The 22,708-nt window shown below is 34.9% G+C and overlaps 2 protein-coding genes across 2 annotated transcripts in view; both read right to left on the minus strand.

The window, feature by feature from the left end:
• Positions 1–9,193, minus strand: part of LOC127857839 (uncharacterized) — a 32,618-nt gene extending 23,425 nt beyond the window's left edge. Inside the window, exons 1-3 of the mRNA XM_052394526.1 lie at positions 9,121–9,193; positions 1,293–1,329; positions 246–324 (exon numbers count right to left, since the gene is read on the minus strand). Coding sequence (XP_052250486.1) covers positions 246–324; positions 1,293–1,329; positions 9,121–9,145 — 141 coding nt within the window. The 5' untranslated portion in view covers positions 9,146–9,193. The remainder of the gene's footprint in view (positions 1–245; positions 325–1,292; positions 1,330–9,120) is intronic.
• Positions 9,194–15,608: 6,415 nt separating this feature from the next.
• Positions 15,609–22,708, minus strand: part of LOC127859083 (uncharacterized) — a 74,562-nt gene continuing 67,462 nt past the window's right edge. The window contains exons 51-52 of the mRNA XM_052396506.1: positions 20,438–20,667; positions 15,609–19,431 (exon numbers count right to left, since the gene is read on the minus strand). Of these exons, the coding sequence (XP_052252466.1) occupies positions 19,133–19,431; positions 20,438–20,667 (529 nt within the window). The 3' untranslated portion in view covers positions 15,609–19,132. The remainder of the gene's footprint in view (positions 19,432–20,437; positions 20,668–22,708) is intronic.

The following is a 22,708-nucleotide window of genomic DNA, read 5'->3' on the forward strand; positions in this document are numbered from 1 at the left end:
TTGCAATATTGGAAGAGGACAGATCATCTTTGAAATGATACCAGGCTCGGAAAAATTGATACCTCAAAAAGGCACGAAAAATGCGAGATAACAATAAAAAAATCCATTATACTGTTTCATAATTTCATGACATTTATTAAAACGTTTGAACATATTTTATAACATAACCTTCTCTTTTTTTGCAAGGTACTTATTCCCCAAAAGGCCTCTTTTTTATAAATTCCCAGAAAATGTTGCCTGCTTACCTTAAACTCAAGCTCATGAAGAAGAGACGTAGCATCTCTAAAAAATGAACTGCCTTCGTCACTGTGTACACATTTGATCCTGTAAATGTTCATTGCATTTCATAGAAATGGGTTGGTATTCACACAAATGATGTAAGGAAATTCACAAGTTTTCCCTAAGGAGCTTTGTAAACAAGCAAATTCGTTAAATTGATATCCCCCGCCAATATGCTTCTGGACACAAGTGTTATATTTGACACTCAAAAAACATTTTTTCAAGATACAAATGGCCATAACTCCGTTATTAACCGATGGTGTACAATGCCATTTGGCGTGCATCATCCTCTTATCCATATATATACTCATACCAAGTTTCAATGAAATTCGCCAAAGCCAAGATATGGCTACGGACGGACGGAAAGACGGACGGACTGACAACGCCAAAACAATCTCCCCCTGCCTATGGTGGGAGATAATAAAGGCGCTGCTTTATTATATACACAAATAAATCAAAAGATCAACCTTCTGTTTAAAAAATCTGCTATTATGATTTGAAAACTAACCATGAATCAATTTACAAGCTCACCCTATACATGGGCAAATTTTGTCGGGTAAGTAAAAATGTTTACTTATCTGTCTGAATAGACAGAGTCACATAAAAGAACGTTCCAAAATAAATTAATACATTACAGCATCCATATATTACAAATACAAACATGCCCTGTATATTTTCTCTAAAGGGCTTACTCCTCAATTCACAAAATTAACCAATGGCTACAAAGTAACGAATTTGGCTATAGAAAATTTCCAGATAGCTACATGTTTTTTCTTCATAAACCATTAAACAGCTAAAATGTTATGACTTTCTATGTTAAACAGTAAATTTGTCTAAAAAAAGTTTTTAACCAGTGGTAACCCTGAAATATATTATAACTTTTTTTTCCAGACAAATTATGGTGCCATTGAGCAGGAAGTACTTGTAATAAGCCTGAATGACATCACATAAGTTTAATTGTGAAATGAATACTGACATTAAACACTAACCACTTCAAGAACTGTATAACTTACATCTCTGGGTTGGTCAAATAATCTGTAACCACTCTTTCTGAAATAAAAAGCAAACAAGAAATCATTTCATTCAAAATTTATCAAATTAAATATTTAAATAAATTTACTGACTTATTTAAGTGTTATTCAGTTAACAAATTGCTAAAATCCAAATAACTAACAGCAAAAGACCTAAGCATGTATATACCTGAATCCATATTGACTATGCATTAAAATAACATAAAAGCATGTTCTTTTGGTAGTTTAATAAACTAAAAATAATCATTGAACATTTACCACTGCATGTAATAATTTAAGCCTTGTTGTGGAAAACCTTGGATTAATGCATATAAGTAGAGTCGTCCCAGTTTAGCCATACATGCCAGAATCCAGATCTTGGCGGGACAGTCGCGCTTTTGGGGTGTTAATCCAGGCGTCCCGATATGAGACACCTTGTCCTGGCATTCGTGAAAAACAACTATATGCTATAAGTTCACAACAAAATTCGCTACTCAATCTCTTTCTGGCTTATACCTACCATCTCTTATCCATTTATTGCCCCCTTTCAACCATCCAATTCTACTTCTTGAGTGCACCTGTGTTGTCTTTGACACCCTATCAGTGATTGATCGGCAAATAATTTACTTTATCAAGCATTTACACCATGGTGTTTTTTATGATACAGGTCGCTGATTGCTGTCGATAGTTGAAACACTCTGAATTAAAAGCCAACTGCAATTGTATTTCATGCCCCAATCAAGTCCAAAAGTACAATAGCCCCGTGTTACAGTGTATTATAATACCAACTGGCTAAAAAAAAACACTGTCAACACCAACACCAATTTTGTATATCAATCAAATTGAATGCAAACCAATGCATTACTGTTTCAAATACATTTATTTTCGTTTTTGACTGATTTTCACAAAATAGTTTTTAAAATATTGCATCTTTATAAATTAATAGTAAATTGGCCACTGGTTTAATTAGAACAGTGCTCAATGTACGCACATTGCCACTTTAGATAAATGTGCATATTGCACATGTGTTTACTTCCAAAAATTGGAGAACGTTTGTGTTTTTGAAATTCTTAAACACATTTATCGTCAATATTTGCCAGAAATTTAGTGTTTTTGTAGGGTACATGTATATACAGACTTCTGACAAAAGTAAAGGTGGAAGGGTTGCTTATTTTAGGTGTCCAAGCCGGAAAGTCCCGCTTTTTGGTCAACTGTCCCAGCAATTTTTATGAATTATTCTGATTCGGACCTGCAAACAATTCTGGCATGTGTTGTTTAGCCTGTGTAGTTTGAATAGTTTAATCAGGCACAACTCTTTATGCTTTATGGTATTTTTCATTCAAATTAAAAGAAGTCTCTTTTAGGAAAATTAAGTTTAGGAAGATAGTGTTGTCCCTGATTAGCACATGTTTCGAAAACATGAAGAAGGCCCTGTTTTCCCAGAGATAAGCTTCTCACTCATTAATTTTTTTACAAATAGTCACACGTAGTAGAAGTACCTGGAATAAAATGCATGCTCTATCCCTAGTAGCTAAAGAAACTTCAGCGTACAGTTTATATAGTATTGACATACCTGTACGCTGAAGCCAACCCCATATCAAAAGTCAACCAGAGTCGTAACATATTTATGTCAGGCTATAAATCAAAGAAAGCTCATTTTCTTGGATATATTTCTACATATATTGGTGAATGAATATAAATTACTGCATCGGTGTATATTTGAAGGTTCAAATGTTTCAAATGCATCTTACAATAGATGAAAATAACTCTCATCAGTCTGAAATTCACAATTTTGACGCCATTGTCGCTTTGTCACGTGACGAGTTTTCATTTGGAAACATTCGGATCGACCTCGACATTTTATGCTGAAATTGTAAACATTACTTTCGTTTTCTGAAATCTATTATTTGTGATTAACAACTTACATCTGGTGGATTATAAGACTGATTTCAGTGTGAATCAGGTAATTTTAAATAATATTAACTTTGAGTTTGTATTTACACTACAATTTGTTTACAAAACAAGCAAGAATAATCTAAAATACCGGGAAATGTCATTCTGAATTTGAAAACACTTGAGCACATGGTATGTTACTAAAAATAGAAATAACGTCATAAGACCGTGAAATCTCGGGAGATTCGCATTTCAAGAAAGTCTGTCACATTGCTGTTTTTTCTCGATATGTAAGAGCAGAATAAATAAAATTTAAATGTTTAAGATAGTATTTTGTGAAAGAATATATCAGTTAAATGCAAAAATGTCAATCTTTCCAATCAAGTGGTTGATTTGGGCCAATAACTGCATTTAAAAGCTGTTTTGGACCGGTCTTTGTTAACTGTCAACTTTTCGGTAATTTCTGGTTGACTTAATGGGGTTGGTCCATAACTATAAAGTCGCGCCAGTCAAAAATCATGAAAAGCGACTTTAAAAGTTATGGTAGCCAGAACTATATCCCAACTGATGGTTAAAGGAACCAAACATGTCATTTCACATAATTATGATATGTAGTTTACTGAGCTTATCCACACACACTGTGAATGAATCTGCAAAATCTGTGTAAATCCATCACAGTTACACTGGTCAGGGCTCCCCCTGGCTCCAAATATTCTGAAGCCAAATTTACCTTTTTATGTCTTAATGCTTATTATTTTGGATATTTTATGGGTGATAATGTAGAAAACCTTGTTGCCAAATGAAATTTTTTGTAGCCAAATTTCCTTTTTTGTAGCCATTGGCTAATTTGGCGAATGGCAGAGTAAGCCTTGTTGGTACATTAAAACAATACAAATAAAAATGAATCTTGTGTATATTACCCTGATATCATCATGCTTGGTGACAAACTTTATTACTCAAATCAATGCATTCCAAAGTTGCTGTAAGTGTGATGGGTGCAGCTGGATACCTCAACAGGTCTTAGTATCAGCTCAAACCTGTGTAGTTAGTGTTGACAATTTTGTGTTGCAAAACTATGTGAAAGAAAAGTTTCAAAATCAAGTTTTTTGTAAAAACAGGCCACTACTAGCATACCAGACAATCACATTACTTATAAACTCAAATGACATCCATATGAACCCCGGCCCAGTCGAATAAGAATGATGAAAGTGTTTATCACTGTGGTACATGTGATAAACCTGTAACTTGGGATGATCGTGCTATCATGTGCGAAACGTGTGACCAGTGGTATCACATCAACTGTCAAGAAGTACATACGCATACATATAACGAACTGAATAATTCTGCAATAGTATGGGACTGTATTGTGTGTGACAATCCAAACTACAGCTCGGTATGCTTTGACCTGGTACTGAGCACTCAAAATCAGTTTAGTGTTTTATCCAATACTTCGCTTGATAGCCCCATTGCAAATCAGAAACATGAAACTGTTACATTCATCTACACCGAATAGAAGTAAAAAAGCTAAACCAAAGAAAGGTACCCCTCTGAAAGTATTAAATGTAAATTTCCAGTCTATCAAAGCCAAACAGTGTCAACTACATAACCTTATTGATAGCACTAAACCAGATGTAGTGATAGCCTAGGGACTGAAACTTGGCTTGATCCTTCAATTCCAAATAACCAAATATTCCCACCGGACTTTAAAATATATACATGTAGGACAGATAGACCCTCAAAAGGGGGTGGAGTGATAATCGCTATACGACATGAGTTCTTTAGCTCTCCAGTACCAGAGCTTGAACCAAAGTGTGAAATTATTTCCGCCAAACTACAGCTAGTAGGTCAAAAGTGTCTTTACATTTGCTCCGATTATAATCCGAAAACATCTAACGCAAGCAGCTTAAAAGAACTGGAAACAAGTTAAACCTAGTTTCTCGAATTCAAAACGCTTTTATTCTGGTTGGAGGTGACTTCAATCTTCCTGGATGGGACTGGAAAAGCAAATGCTTATAACCAAAGATCTCGTATGCAGAAATTTGGGGATATTTTGGATAACAACAGTCTTACACAACTTGTTGAGGAACCAACCAGAGACAAAAACACATTAGACCTTATCGTCACTTATTACCCAAACAACTTCCCTCGCTTGGATTAATCCCTAGTGTGTCTGACCACGACATTGTTTATACAGAGATAGATATAACGCCGTCGAAATACAAGCAGATACCTAGAAAAATTCCTCTTTATCAGGGATGGAAACTAACGTTTTACAATTGGTTGCCCACACGGGCAACCATCTTTAGTATTTTGGTTGCCCAGGTAAGGACTAACGAGCCCAGTACGATGTACATGTAGGGCAGTGATTTTTTTTGCTCAAATTTACAGCCGAATTTCGGCTGCTTCCCAATCGCAAAAATACACGTTTTTTCCCAAAATTCTGACCAAAATTTCCCAAAAAAAGCCCAACTTAAAAAAAAAAAAAAAATTTTTTTTTTTTTTTTTTTTAAAAGTCTCATATAACTTAATTATGATTTCTTAAATCTAGGTCTCAACTTTATTTTTTAAACATCTTACAAAATATATAACTTGAATTTAGTCATTTTTGTCCATAAATCATTCCCAAACTTGCCACCTATATTGATTTAAAAAAAACAATTTGACCAGACTCCTTTTCTAGAAAACTCCCTGAACACGCACTTAAAAACAATATCACTTCTGTTACTTATAATCCTATTTATAATGCTTAATTTTTCCCAATTTCATGGTTTATCGCGCTATTTTTCCCAATTTCACGGTTTATCGCGCTAATTTTCCCAATTCAAAAGGCACAGGCTGTAACAAATTAAAGCAAAAAAAATCACTGTAGGGTTGTGTGTATATAAGAATTTCTTTAAATAAAACAAAAGATAAGTAAACAACAACATTGCTTAATTAACAAACTTTATGTGTATTATGTCCTCATATAAGTCTGAGTTAAATAATTTTATTGGCTTTAATAAATGAATTTTATTAAACTAATTATTAACTCACAGTCGCCAATTTCATTAAATGTTTAAATGCACTTAGTCCAAATAATTAGTCGTAATCTGTCGATGTAAATCAACCTCATATTTGTAGGAGTAAAATGCACTGAATTGTTTCAAGCTTAAAAAGCAAGTTGCCCAGCCGGACTACTAACTTTTGATTTTCAGGTGGCCCAGGCCAAAATATACTGGCCCCGGGCTCACGGGCAACCACTAATTTCCATCCCTGTTTATAAAAAGGGTGACTGGGAAAAAATCCATTTAGATCTTGAAGACATTCTATCAGAAATAACTGACCTGGATTCAAAGGAAGCGAATATCGATGATTTTTGGAACAAATTCAAATATGATCTGGAAAAATCTATCGAAAAGTATATTTCTCACAAAATGGCAAGAACAATGTACAAACTTCCATGGATTACTTTGAAATTAAGAAGCTGATTGAGTAGCGAGACCGTTACTATAAACTGAAAGAGAAATTAGCGGATGACCAAATTGTGAAAAAATACAAAGAACTTAAACGGCTTTTGCAAAGGATGTTAAGACGTGCATATTGGGGTTACATTGAAGATATAGTTACTCCGGATGACAACAATCAATTTTTAGGACTGAAACAATTTTGGACATACATCAAACATAAAAGAAGTGACAGCGGTAAAGTTTCGTCCTTGAAGAGTGAGTGAGGTACACCGACCCAAAGGAAAGAGCAAACATCTTGAACTCTCAGTTTTAGTCAGCATTCAGTGAAAGTGAGGGCATTTCCGATACTGAATTCAAACAACAGTGTAAAATGGAAGGATCATACCCCCCTATTGAACCATTAAATATCACATTGAAGGGCATCGAAAAAACTTCTAAAAAATCTAAATCCTTTTAAAGCGGCAGGACCCGATAATATAAAGCCAAAAGTTTTGAAAGAACTTGCTGATCATATAGCCCCAATTCTACTTGTCATATTCAAAAGGTCAATTGAAACTGGATCTGTGCCAAAAGACTGGAAACTAGCAACCCTATTTAAAAAGGGTCAAAGATATAAAGCTGAGAACTATCGACCGGTCAGCCTCACATGCATTTGTTGTAAAATAATGGAGCACATTGTGACCAGCCATATAATGAAACTCTCTGACCAAAACCAGGGTTTTTTTGGCCCGATTTTATAGCCGAAATTCGGCTATGTTCCCAATCCCAAAAAGTATACTTTTGTCCCAAAATGTGGCAAAAAATTCCCAATTTAAAAAAAAAAATTTTTTTTTTTTTTTTTTTTTTAGAAAGAAGTCTAATGCGTATTTTATCTCAATTTCAATTCAATTACATCTAACAAAGTATTATATGATTTTGTTCTTTTAATTTGAATAATTATAGAGTTATATCAACTTTAGTATTTCCCTAATCAGTGGACTTTTCATGTGGAAAAAAAGGCAAATGAATTTATTTTCCCGATTTCATGAAAATGCCGAAAAATTCCCAATTCCAAAGCCATGGGCTATCTTCCCAAAAAGTGGAAAAAAAACCTGCCAAAACATTATCCTACACCCCCTACAACACGGATTAGAAAAGGTCGTTCATGTGAAACGCAACTCATAGAGTTTATAGACGCTATCACTTCAAACATGGAGGATGGTAAACAAACGGATGTGTTAGTGATGGACTTTTCTAAAGCGTTCGATAAGGAAGATCATTGTCTCTTACTGAAAAATCTTGTACAGTGTAACAGTTGATTCCAGAACTCCCCAAGGCTCAGCAATCTCCCCGTCACTATTTCTGTTTTACATAGAAAATCTAGAAAGTCTACTAGAAAATCTCACGTCAAAAATTAGGCTCTTCGCGGATGACACAATAGTATACTTAACAATAACTTGTACAGCTGATGCCGAAACACTACAAAGAGACTTGAACTAACTTGCTGACTGGGAAAAACGTTGAAAGATGGTTTTCCATCCAGAAAAATGCAATGTTATATCTACAACGAGGAAACATCAACTGATTAAATACAATTACACCCTCCATGGACATATACTAGAATCTGTTGAAAGTGCTAAATATCTAGGTGTCACCATCACATCAGAGCTCCGATGGACTCGCCACATGGCTAACATCTGAGCGAAAGTGAAAAGCCAAATTGGATTCTTAAAAAGAAACCTAAACATAGCCTCAACATTGCTGAAAGAAAAGGCATTCAAATCAAAAGTTAGACCATGTTTGAGTATTCAGGAACTGTCTGGGACCCATACAGAAAGTGGACATAGAGAAAATTGAGATTGTGCAAAGGAGGGGCGCCAGATAATATGTATTAAATAGACATAGTAATAGATCAAGTGGTACAGATATGTTGGAACAATTAAATTGGAAATCCTTGGAGACAAGAAAGAAGGAAGCTATACAAAATCGAAAACGAAAAAGTTGCCAGCAATAAAGAACATCGTTTAATACCACCTAGAAGACACACCCATGGCATGCATGAAAAAACCTTCCATCATGTAAAAATGACTACAGACTCAACTCATATTTCCCAAGGACCATCAGAGATTGGAACAAGCTGCCGCCTGACATAGTATCTGCGTGGTCAATTGAGTGCTTCCAAGCTCAATTGGCCAAACACTTTATATAAACTGTAAAGAACTCTGATTTTAACCTGTAAATGTACATTCTGGACTTTTAATCGTTTATTCTGCAACTTTTCTTCAACACCAACACTCCGACATAATAATCAACGAGTTGATTGTGGTCGTCAACCGGTAGAAGTATAAGTAATCGTTGGCAGTTTATCCGGAAGTACGGTATCCGAAACTATTAGCCTTGCAAAGATTGACGAAATACATATTTCAAGAAACAATATTGGACTCCTGGACGCGCAAATATAATAAGATAACTTACTACGTTTAACAAGACGCTGTTTTGTTGATTTGGCTTACCTATAAGTCTTAAAGAACTGTCCATTGTTATTGTTATTACTTGAAGAGTCGTCGTTGTTCATTCGGTGCGCTTCGTAGTCATGAAAAGTCAAACCGGTCACAAGTGTAAACGGCCATGCGATCAAACTCAGAATTAAGAACGATCACCACACTAATGAAATTTATGGACTTCGCAGGGGCTATATCCTTTATATGTTAATAGTAACATCAAGCATCACAGCAATATCGTTCCTAATATAAAACACTTTTTAAAACTGTTGTCTTACATTTGCTTTTATTTATGAAAATCGATGCAATTTTCTACAAAATGGGCGTTTTAAGAAAAGTTTGATGATTTTCATTCATAATAACAAGAGAAAGCAAAGTTTCACATTCACACCATGTATAAAAAAAATAAATATTTGATGAAATCAAATCGATATTCATAAGGTTACTTGTTTTGATGACAGGATGTGATATCTGTCTTCGCACTATAACATTTGTAACATTTTTTAACAACGACATTGCACACCTAGGTCCAGATGAGGGCAATCTCATTCTCAAATTCGCGGACATATTATTCGAGCAAATTTACCCAAGTTTCAAGAAGATTTGACCAACATTGTGTTGGCTCTAGCGATAATTTTGTTCGATGAACCAAAACCATTTCCAACGCGTCCGCGCTTTTCATTAGAATAAATGTTCTGACTAAATTTCATGAACGTAACTTCAAGAGTGGAAGTAAGGTGTCACAAAATCCATTTAAGAAAACTGTCCCGATCCATCGCAGATATGATTTTCGACCAATAAAACTACTATTTAAATCGGCCAATCTATCATAAGAAAACAAATATTCAGACCAAGTGTAATGAAGATTGGACTGATAATGTGGCCTCTAGAGTGTTCATGGGGTTTCCTTAAAGCCATATAAGGACAATCGCGACACGCCCGGGCGGCGATGTTTTTCGACGAATATCAACCACTTTTGAACTCGACCGAACACATTTTCAGACCTGGTTTCGTGAAGATGTAACACAAAATGTGACTTCTAGAGTATTCACAAGGTGGCACTTAAAGGGGCCTTTTCGCAGATTTTGACATGTATTGACGTTTGTCATTCAATGCTTTATCTTGATAAATGTAAACATTGGATCTAAAAAGCTCCAATAAAAACAAGAATATAAATAAATAAAGAAAAAAAAACCTCAACTGGGCTCAAACCACTGACCCCTCTTGTAAAAGTCTATCGCTTAGACCACTCAGCCATAATACATATAAGCAATCCTCGTATTATCCCAAAATATAACGACAACAGCAGAACTATCAAAATTATTCAATCGTTTCGCGTTGCAACGCTTTATAATTTTCAGGTTTTAAATCGTCAAAAGATGCATATAATGGATATTTTAGAGCATCATAAATGTAATTGTACTGTTTCCTCACAAATATCATAACTAAAACGAAAATTTGCGAATTTGAAACCTTTTTTAAAATTTTGTGTTACACACGGACTGGACAGAATATAAACACACCGTTAAGCACTATATTTTTGCGAATATCTCAAGTTATTGAAATACATTTGCGACAATCTTTAGCGCATAAAAGACAGTTTTTCTTGCAATTTGTGCCGATATCGTGTGTTTGAAATCGGTGACAAAATTTCACGTTGCACGAAGCATTAAAGCATTAAATAAATTAATTTTGATGTATTTCAAATTTCCATCCGCAGCATAAAAATCTCTCTTCTATGCACTAGTTCAAATTCTTAAGAACATTGTTCTAAAAAGTTGTTTGAAAAAAGCATTTTTTACCAGTGTGTTTACATCCATTAACGTTTAATTGGGAACCCCGCAAAATCACGTGATCATGCACCCTGTAATGTATATGAACATTTTTTTTTTAAACCTGAATTGCTTAAAGCTTACAAAGGACTGACTGCATCCGCAATCAAAACACTTAAAATCGACACAGAAGTCAAAGTTCACAGTGAAGTTACCAGAAGACCTTGCATAAAGTTGCTTATCATTTTTATGATAATACAAAGGGATACAAATAAACAACTTGGTTTATGTCATAAAGTTACGAGATGCTTTTGTCATTTGTAGTTACACATCGTCTGATTTACCTTCAATTATGTGCTCATGTTTACAACAGTTGTAAATTGTTGTTGTTTTTTAAATATTTTTTTTCTAAAATGCATCACCAAATTTTCAAACATTGTTTATTTCAGAACCATGCACTGAATTGAATGCGCGATAAAATTTCAACTTCCATAGTTAAACCTATCTTAGGATAAACATGCACACTATTGATGTAAATCTACCAGAAGCCGCCTGTTTTAACACCCCACTCTAGTTATTGACTTCACAAATTGTATGTATGTTTAGTATTAAATATTTTTACTTTGGCCTAGCTGGCCTTTTTGATTACCAATGTTAGGTCTAAATGCCAGTTAAAGATATGAGTTGTTTCAGCAATCATTTACCTGAGTACAATAGAGATTATAATACTGTTAAATTAAAGGTAAGAGTTGTGAGCCCAGGTCGAAGACCTCACAAGATGATCGCAAAGGAGTGTGAAGTTTCAAATATCTGTCGACGCTACAGATAAATGTACGCGTTACAACCAAACCTTAAACTTAATTTGTAGTGGATACAATCCTCACTTGAACACAACTTTGCATAATTCTGATTAAAGGCTCGTCACAATAACACGTTTTGACTATTGACTCGGTCCACGTGTGTACAGTGTTAATTCTTTTCTTTAGTAGAAATAATGATATTAAGTTTTGCGCACAAACGTTGAATTGAGCCATACAATTGCGCGCAACAAACCTTTAACGCCTAACGCTTGCGGTTTTAGAACATATGATTTATCATGTGTTATGCTATACAAGTCTAAATTAATAATGTGATCCCTTGGGCGTGGATTTTTTCTACTACATGGCATGATTTGAATAAAATAAGTAGAGATAAACTATTTAATATTACTCGCCAAACTAAGAACACCCAAACCTTGGGATTAAACATTATTTTTTGACGATGCTGGAACAGCATCGTCCAAGGTTTGAGAACCAGTAAAAAAATTCTTAACAATGGCGACCTATGTAAAAGACCGAGCCAGTCCGATTGAGATAACTCGATTTTTCAGTTACTTCCCTTGGCATTCGCCACTGCGTAGGAGATTGCTCGTTGATTTTCATTGATAACATTCTCCTAGCAGAGTTGTCGTTCGTGTTGATAAAGGTAAATATTAATAGAACAGCATATCCTGGGGAAACAGATTCAATAAGTGTATCAGAACGTTAATTTCAAATTAGTAATTTTACATCCATTTTATTTTTATGGACCAATGAAACAACTATATATTTTCTCTATTTAGTTTGATATTTGTTCTCGATTTAGTAAATTAATTGCGAATAAAAACATGTAAAATTAACTTTTTACGTGATCAAAAAACTAAAGAATGCGAACAATTTCGAACCTGCAAATTGTAAACGCTGCACTGCTATGATATATATAGATAAAATAACCATTTTTTGAGTAATTGTCCGTCCCGCTAGCGCAGTGGTAAGGACGTTCTCTTTTTCACCTTTACGACACCGGTTCGATTCCCGCTCCCGGCGCAATGTTATATTTTGTCTGTTTTGTGGTCACCATTCCGGACAGGTGTTTTTTTCCGGATAATCTCATCCCCCCCGCAGCATTTGACCATATAAAAAATTAAAAAGTATTTCAGTACAAAACAAATAGCTGGAAATTGCAGCTATCATTCAAAATTCGTCCCAACTGTCGTTAATCTAATTTTATTAGGTAGGAGTGCTGGACACACTCCGGGTCCCAACATTATGCAGCCTTAGCGCGGAGGTAACTCATTACCTTGGAAAAACACAAATACACACACTGGGTGCAGCCTAGGCGCGTATAGACTCAAACACGACAACAAACTCAAGTGCGGGCACAATCATTTAAAATTTACATATTGAATACGATATTCTAACAGAAATTACACAACCACCTAAGTGTACATACCATGTTTGATATTTCGTTCGATTGTTAGATTTCAGCATATACATGTATAAGGTCATTTCGCTATTAGTTAAATTATCCATATGTTCGTGGGCGAACTCGGATAGTCAAGTGCTCATACGAATGAGCTCACATGGTCCGGCTATGTGCTCATACCTACTTTCGAGAATCATCATGAAGGTATTGCCATACGTAATGAACAAGAATGTGACCCGCCTCCCAGTTTCGCTCAATGGGTCAAGTTACCCACGTACCCCTAAACTTTTTTTCGTACCAAAAATGTTTCGTAAGCAAGTTTTTTTCGCACCAAATTTTTTTTCGTACCCAAATTGTTTTATCGTACCCAAATGTTCGTATCAACATACACAATTGTGGTGATATAGATAAACTTAAATTGATGTTTTATATCCATCCTCTTCAAAAGCATCGTCACACCAGTACTGCCAGTACTTTGATTTTTGATATAGTCTATATACATAATTTGACCAATTGGGCGTGGTAATAATTGACTCGACAGTCATACTTTGAACAAACAGAGATGAAAGCCCCGATAAGATATTTTACGTCAAATAACAAACCGCAGGGCCTTGCTGGTTTCAGAGATTTATAATATACATGTATACATATTAAGAAAACATTTCCATCCTAGGACGGAACCAAATTTTACCTCAGTGTCATGATTTAAAGTCACCTTGGAGGAAGACAACCGGATAATGTTACATACAAAATATTAAATGCCTGATCATTGAGACAGAAAAAAATAAAAATATTTTTAAGTTATGTACTATGAAAGTGTACATGCATTTTGTGACCCATGGACAAGGTCAGTTTTAACCCTAGGGCATGATTTTAACAATTTTGTCAAAGAAACACCATGCCATGTTAAATGACAAATACCTAACCCTCTCGGTCTTTGAATTTTAGAGAAGATTTATAATTTATAAAGTTTTAATTATATACATGTAAGGAAAACAAGTTATCCCCAAGGCATGGCCAATTTTGACTACAGATGCATTATTTGAACGAATATTGTACAGGACCACACCAAATATTTAACCTCTGACCTGCATGGCTCAATGGAAATATTTGTCAGTTATCGACTATATTAGTCTATATAAATCAGGTGTCCCCTGGGACGTGGTCAGTGTTGAAACAAGGGGCATCCTTTAAGAAAACTAAGTATAGGACAATTAGAAGATGTTACCCACAGAAAGTATGGCCTTGTCACTTGCTGTGATCGAATAAGACGATTTTTGAAGTGTGCAGTTGTGAAATATATATTGTTTGCTCTGATTACATACATATGCAAAGACCCAGAAAGATTTGAACAAATTTAAAAAAAGGTCAACAAAGGATCATTCCTGTGTAGTTTGGTTAAAATCTGTAATTGGGCTGAGAAGGCGAAGGCATTGTAAGAAACAGTTCACTCAAGCACCACGCGCGGTACGTAGGAAGAATATCTGGGAACAAAAAATGTTACCCTTGAGCAGCATGTGTCCAGGTGAGCTAAAATGAAAAAGTATTTGAAAGGACAAAGTTTTATCCAAGATGGCTACCAGTTATCAGTTACTTAGGATGTTATCGAAAGAAAAAAGGATCGCACTACTACTTCTTTGGTCACCTTTATCTAAGATGGAAGCCATTTATATGTTTTGAGTGAAACATATTCACACACTATTATTACCTATGAACATGCAAACAACCCAGTACATTTGAATCGAAACAAGAAAGCAAATATTAATCACAACAATCTAGTACTTGTAAAATCAAACAAGAAAGCGCATATACATCTTTACCACTGATATGACCGCCTAACAAGCACTTTCATATTAGTACATTCCCCTTGTTTCATATTTTCATTTTTCATCGCAAAAAAACAACACTTCTTGTTGTTTTTTAAATAAGTTCGTCCTTCTTTCTGTCCGTGGACAAAAGCTTGTCGGACGATGTCTGCATTTTCAACGTACAGAAATCAAATTTGAATGCATTGGTTCTTGTTATGAAGACACTACACTACGTTAAAAATTGCAGTAGTTAGGACCCGTTTTTCAACTTATCATTTGCCTGTTTATTGCATTTTGATACATATTACGACATGCCGCGTCAGGGTATTCGTAAAGTATGTTAAAAAGCTTCTGTTAGTTTTCATTTAATATAAACTAAGGTAAGAACATCAAGATAAAATACTTTAACATACGCGTTTATATTATTATGAAGATCACACAAAGTGACTAATATTGAATTGCGTGCGCAAAACTTTTAGAAAATTGGTCGCTGATATCTCTCAGCAGATTCTGCATTTAGTACGTGAACTATTTTTTTCTGTTTCGAATTAGTTTTTCGCGTATGTCAACATTCAGTCATCGAATCAACAAGCAAGGAAATGCAGTCACGATACAACAACAGATAAAAGTAAATAAATCAACTTAAAACAAACGCATTTAATGTGCATACATTGTAAATTGACAAGAAAATTAAGTCTGTTTTTTCATAGAATTTATTGAAAGCAAGATAAAGCAACTTAAGTAGAATTCAATTATGCTTTAACAATACATATATATCACGCCGGGTATGCGAATACTTCGTAGACGGATGGCACTTCACTAACAGAGAACAACAAACGCCACGCGCGAGAGGTAAGTTCCTCTGTTTTATTTAAAGTTATACCCTAAAGATTAGTTTTTAAGGCAAGACAGATGGTCGAGTTGATAAATGGTGTATCCTTTTGTATTGGGAATACACAATTTCACGGAAGAATGGTACAGTGTTGCCCAAAAAATAGATAATTCGATCGGAAAACAGCATAAACTGGATAAACAGTAAACATTTTAACAAAATAAAATTACTTAGAATTATTGCAAAAAATTGTTTGCTATTCCAGCATGTAGAGTAATCACTGTGCTTCAAATACTGAAATTTTGATAGTATTCACTAAAATATAAACAAAGATAGTGCATGTTGTAATAGGTGGCATACATAAAGTTGCAGGCACTTTGTTTACCGATAAAGGACATTTCAGATTACGGAGACTTTAAAAAAAGCGGGCACTCTAATAACTGAGTTTTATCTTTTACCTTAAATGCATTTATTTATATTATGGCTATTCATACGAAACAGTTTGAAAATATATTTTTCAAAAGTCACATTACTATTAATTTATACTATGTTTATTATAATTGCAATTTTCAAATAAGATAATATTTATTATTAAATAATTGTGTACATAATGAACTTGTTTTTTATTGGTAACTTGAGATTCAGAGAAATGAAAATACAACGGATAATGCGGATCAACACAATCGTGTTTAATTTTTACTTGTAGCAGGGCTCTAGATAACGGTAGTGAAGGGGTCTTTATGAGGCAAATACACATTTGTTTTTCATAAAATCCTATGTCGGTTGTGCTTATTTGAATCGCATCATCAAGACGATACTTATGCGTAGCAACAAAACTAAAAAGAGAATGGTAAAACTCCCATAATTTTGAGCCCTGCTTATAGGGAGCACTTCCCTTTACGCAACGCTAACGTTTGCTCGAAGTGCGATTTACCTGACCCTAAATCAATGTATTGGTTGAGTTTAAAGACACACGGGTAAAATGAAATCGCTGGTACACAATTCTTCTTCTAAACTAATGTCCAACAACGAACCGTCGGCGGCATTCATAAGCTCCGTCTCACTCATCCTGTAATAAATAATTGTGTCACTTATATGCAACTTCATATGCAGCATGTGTTGTGTTTATATTAAAAACAAAGACGGATATGCATAACTTTTTACACCACTGTCGTGTGATTAAATCGACCCCGCCCGTTCTTTTTTTTGCTATTTTCGTTTTCTGGCATTGAGCCAAAAAGTTCCTATAGAATTTCGGACCTGCATCGCTGCTGATCTTAATCTCTGAGAGGCAGTTTAAGCAGAGTGATTATTCATGACATGCTATCTAATATATAAGTGAATAACCTTAGTACCTTCATTTGGACATAAAGATAAATGCTTTAGATCAACCGTTTAGAACGTAATTTAAAATATATGGTAATATAGATTTTACTCATTAGACTTATCCAATTTGTTTAACATTTATCTTTCACATTTATACCAAATCATAATCATAGTTCAAAGGGATAAGAACATGCTTCGGTAATTCGTTTTTTTTGCGTACTAAGTACATACATTTTTATTTATTGCCTGCTTACTTTAACAGTATTCCACAGCGAATTCTGCATTTTTGATTCACAAAAAACGAGTGTGTTATATCTGGAAAAAAGTGTCTAGATGTCGGGAAACGAAGTGCCATTGTTTTTTAGATGATCGGTAAACGAAGTGCAGATGAAAAATGTGCATGCGACTCTTAAAACATTTGAATTTTCTCAAATACATTAGTAAACTAAAATGTGACATGTTGTAACATTACTGGATATATTGATCTTTTAATTTCGAATAGTAAGCACGTTCTTAATTATTTCCAAGTATCTTTATTTTGTTAAAATATGTACTGATCATTCAATTCATGCTGATTATCGATGGAATTTTATCGTTTTTTTAATAATTCACCGTTTTTTCGCGAATTTCTTTCTTCGCAATACGAAGTGCTATACCATTAATCACCCAAACATTGTTCTGTGTCTAAAAACCAAATAAACAGAACATACATACAAAAAAGCTGAAGAAGTCTACTCTCGCGCGTGGCTTTTGTTGTTCTCTGTTAGTGAAGTGCCATCCGTCAACGAAGTATTCGCATACCCGGCGTGTATATTATCATATGAATTATTTATTCATTATTAATTTCAACACAGGTGCATAATGAATAAAATGCAAAGAATATTGTTGGCGCACTTGAATCGAAAATTATAAAGTTTTATAAATAAAAGGAAAATTTACATAATTAAATTTCAATATTATATATTCCACAATTTTCTTTATTCGAAAAACTGTCATTTATTTTGCAAAAACGTCGAATAAAAAATTAGCATAATTATAAAAAGTTGTTTTAAACAATTGATGCTGTATGTCTGGTATAAAGAATTACAAATAGCATTAGAAAAGAAAGGAAGTTTAAATACATATTTAGTAAGATGCATACACACGCAGATGGAATTGCACTAGTAAAAGCCTAAAAGAAACACATGCGTCACACAAGATTTTATCCAAAACTTATTATGACGTTTAGATGTACGATGGATTAACAGTAAACTTCGAACATTACTTTTTGCTAAAATTGGAATACACAAACATATTTACTACTCAAATAAACTCTTTGTCTCCAATTCTGTTTCCGAAAATGAAAATCAACGCATTTCACCAAGAGAAAAAAATGACAGCATTTGCATTTGAAAGGTTTACATTTTTTTAACAAAAGTATTACTCTAACAATACAAAAGCTAATTCGGCTACTGTTGGGTAATAATATTCACAATAACATCCATAACAAATAACTTCCATAAATTGCTGTAACCGATCCAGTTATAATGGTGTTATTGCGGAACTCTTTAGTTTTCGGTGTCATTTTAATGTGCATTTATCTCATTGAAAAACTCGCTTTTATTGCTTACAAACATAAAAAGCTAAAAACAATTTAAAAGCACTTGGTTAATATAAAACATTTATTTCTCATACTGTTAGTGTGTGTAATAACACAACACACACAAACACATTTAATGTATAAAATAATTTGACATTAGTCAACGGTTTGTTGTCTGATCTATGTCTATCAGCTAAATAAATTATTAAAATTTAATATAAATTAAATCATTTTTATTACACATGTTTGATTGTACAACTTTACACTTATGTTAACAATCAATGACCAAACATTCTTAAATAAATCATGTGTAAAATTATTGTTAATTTACAATTTTGTTTATTCATGCCAATAGCCATAAACCGCCCATGCTTATGCAAATTTCGTTAATATTATATTTCATATTACATCTTAAAAAAATATTTTAAAGTTCATCTTTCGCTTTCACGCCACAATTCAGAAACTGCCTAGATGCTTGTTCCAGTTACGTCTGCACATCCGTCAGGCCTGCGTTTTTCTTCATCTGTTCAATCATGTTGTCAAACTCGTCAGGCCGGTGCAGAGGGATGGTCACTTTGGGGCCCGGCTTAGGGATCTGCCCCACAGAGGTGACGCTTGAGGGTCGTGACGTCGACACTGACGTCTCAGATGGCTCCGCTAGCATCGTGACGTCAAACCTGCGGTTGGGAACGTCACTTTGACGTGGCTGAATCGGCCTCATTCGTTCAACGTTAAAATCATTCAGCTCCATCTGCGAGAACGGTTTCGGCTTCTCCTGTACGCCTGGGGAAGGTGGACGATACATGTGAATGTTTGAGAAACAATATTAAGTAGATTCATCATTTGAATCAGTCATTAAGCAAGATGTGCTTGTTAAACACTATGTCCCCCATATATTTGACCATTGACCTTGAAGGATGACCTTGACCTTAACCTTTTACCACTCAAAATGTGCAGCTCCATGAGATACACATGCGTGCCAAATATCAAGTTGCTATCTTCAATATTGCAAACGATATGGCCAATGTTAAAGTTTGACACAAACCAACAAACACACAGACAGGTAAAAACAATATGTCCCCCAGTATAGACTGGGAGAAATAAAAACAACTCCATGTTCAGGCGTAGATTTCAAATAATCCTCGCACGTTAGTTACGGCTCAATTAACCCGACGTTATTTTTGTGTTAAAATGCACAATGATAACTTGTGAAAATCGTACTAAGTAGCTTATAAGGGTTTACTGAAACGGTTCCCCGGTTTGTATTAATTAAACAACGATCACGTCAGCCCGGGGTGTTTTAAATCTCCGCATTTGAGCAGCAAAGGATCGTTTATTGATATATTATATCGATAATGAAAACAATATTTATGGACTTTTACATGATCAATATTTTTGTACATAAAAAATATTATGCAGTGACCAGGCATGGGATTTCTTTTTTGTTTGGTTAATGGTAGATTTATACGAAGTACTTGTTTTTTTATAGGGAGATATGCGTAGATTATTTTACTGTGTATAATAAATGTATAACATGAGCCGCGTTCTGGATAAACTGTCCTTTCTGCATGTGCGTAGAGTGTCATCCAAGATAAAAATGTGCAGACATAATATAATCTTAACGTAAATACAGTTTGTTCAGACAGTTTTGCCCCTGATTAGCCAGTGCGAAGGGCACAGGCTAATCTGGGAGGAAACTTTAAGCAAATGCATTAAACCCATTTTTCCACAAACGCGGTTCAAATTTATAATAACATAGTAATGATTGCGACGATGAACTATCTGCTACCTTTGAAGGTGGCGAAGTTAGCATGGTGTGGCGGTGGAGCTTTGCCAGCAGGTAAAAACAATGGGTTTGCTGTAAATGGCGACATGTCATCATAGGTGGGATTGTGTTGCCAGAACTTGACATCATCGTCCTCCGAGCTGACGTCATCTTTGTCGTCCACATGGATGCCGGACGAGGTGGCCGGGCGGTTGTCGCCGATTTGCCGCCCGCTGTCCTCCATTAAACCGACCCTGGATATGGACAAGGAAAATCATAGGACTCAAGAAGAACGTTTGCCAAGACGTTCATAAAAGCGATTGGTAAGAACACTAAGTTGTAATCAATTCATAAAACAATAATTGAACAGCGTGACGCTCTATTTAATAACCAATTTAATAACCGTATATAAAGAATCTCACACTACCCTTAAAAACGAAACGAATTATTAAACCTCAAAAACATGATCGGAAATTCTCTGAAATATATTAGTAACCGCCGCTAAACATACGTTTCTAAATCTGTTAACAATATATGAAAAAATAACAATAATCAAGGTTTTCATTATTGTAAATTGTGAGTGAAATAAAATGAGCCGTGCTCTGTGAAAAGTGGATTTAATGCATGTGCGTAAAGTGTCGCCCCAGATAAGCCTGTGCAGTCCGCACAGGCTAATCAGGGACGACACTTTCCGCTTAAACTGGATTTTTGATAAGAGGTTTTCTTTAAACGAAGAATGTCATCAACGCGGAAAGTGTCGTCCCTGATAAGCCTGTACGGACTGCACTGGCTAATCTTAGACGACACTTTACGAACATGCATTAAACCCCCTTTTTCACAGAGCACGGCCCATTTATAACATATATCTAAAAGAGTCTAAATAATAGAGAGAAATATTGACACCACCACTGACACCTCTTTGAGAGCGAAACTGTGTTTACAGCGCTAAAGTTGATGAAAATAAGCCGCAATAAAAAAAAAGAAAAAAAGGAAGCAACTGGAGTTTGAAAATAACTGGTGTCATGTACTCTATCTACCCTTATTTACACTTTTGCTAAATATTTAAATATAGAATCATACGCCAACATCCGATTTTTATAAGTAAGGTCCCTGATGTTATTCGGCATGTGCATTATTATACCCGTTTATATCATTGCAGTTACTAGGCATATGCGGTGGCATATGGCACAACTTCACACGGATTTTATTTTAAGACACGGCTGTAGTTTTAAAAATTATATATCATTGATTTTATTAATATTACAACTTTAAGATAAGTGCGACATTGAATATACATAATAGGGCAATAAATACGGAGACAGACACAACCCAACATAAAACATAAAACAACATGATGTTGCGTTGAATCAACACAAATGCCGCCCCCTTGTCAGTACTGATTGATGAATCCATTTGAGCCGTGCTCTGAGAAAAACGGGTTTAATGCATGTGCGTAAAGTGCCGTTTCAGATTAGACTGTGCAGTCCGCACAGGCTAATAAGGGACGACCCTTTCCGCTTTTATGATATTTTCTGTTTAAAGGAAGTCTCTTCTTCGCAACAATACAGTTTATGCGGAAAGTTTCTTCCCTGATTAGATTTTGTGTGGACTGCACTGACTAATCTGGAACGGCACTAAATTTACGCACAGCACAACATGGATCCATTTGAATAAACTTTAATCCAAAACAAGGTCAAGGTAAATGTCAGAACGAGGTCAGGTGATATGGAGGTGGTGAGTGTTCATGGACAGCATTCACGCATGTATCAAATTTAGTAGTATGCATCATCGTTGTTCAAAGAAACGCGTCTTTTTGAGTAAACCAAGAATGTGAACCTTCTTAATTCGTCTGAAACCAAATGCAGGTAAACGTCAAGGTTAACATGAGTTGGTTGTTGTGCCTATGCTGAATGTGTTTGAAAGCATCATCCATACAAGTATTGACGCTCTGTTACAAGCAGTATCGATGTTAGAAGAAACGCGTCATAAGGTTTAACCAAGATTTTGGACATTCTGAATAACATGTGTATTATATCATCAAAATAGGTCAATATCAAGGTCAAAATGAGGCCAAGTGAACAGGGTGTGAACAATTCTCCTTATCCATTCAATAGTAAAATTGCGCCTCGGCGATTAGAGTAGTTTGTTCATAATTTTATTCGAAATGTCAAGCTGAAGATTAATTTAAACTTGGGTCGGCAACTGGAAACGGTCAATTCAAACTACCGGAATTTGGGGTTCAAACTAGTTTAACAGCATGCCAAAGCTCCCACAGAAGCTCATAAGTAATCACTG

Source organism: Dreissena polymorpha, chromosome 14 (genome assembly GCF_020536995.1).
Source record: "Dreissena polymorpha isolate Duluth1 chromosome 14, UMN_Dpol_1.0, whole genome shotgun sequence".
NCBI lineage: Eukaryota > Metazoa > Mollusca > Bivalvia > Myida > Dreissenidae > Dreissena > Dreissena polymorpha.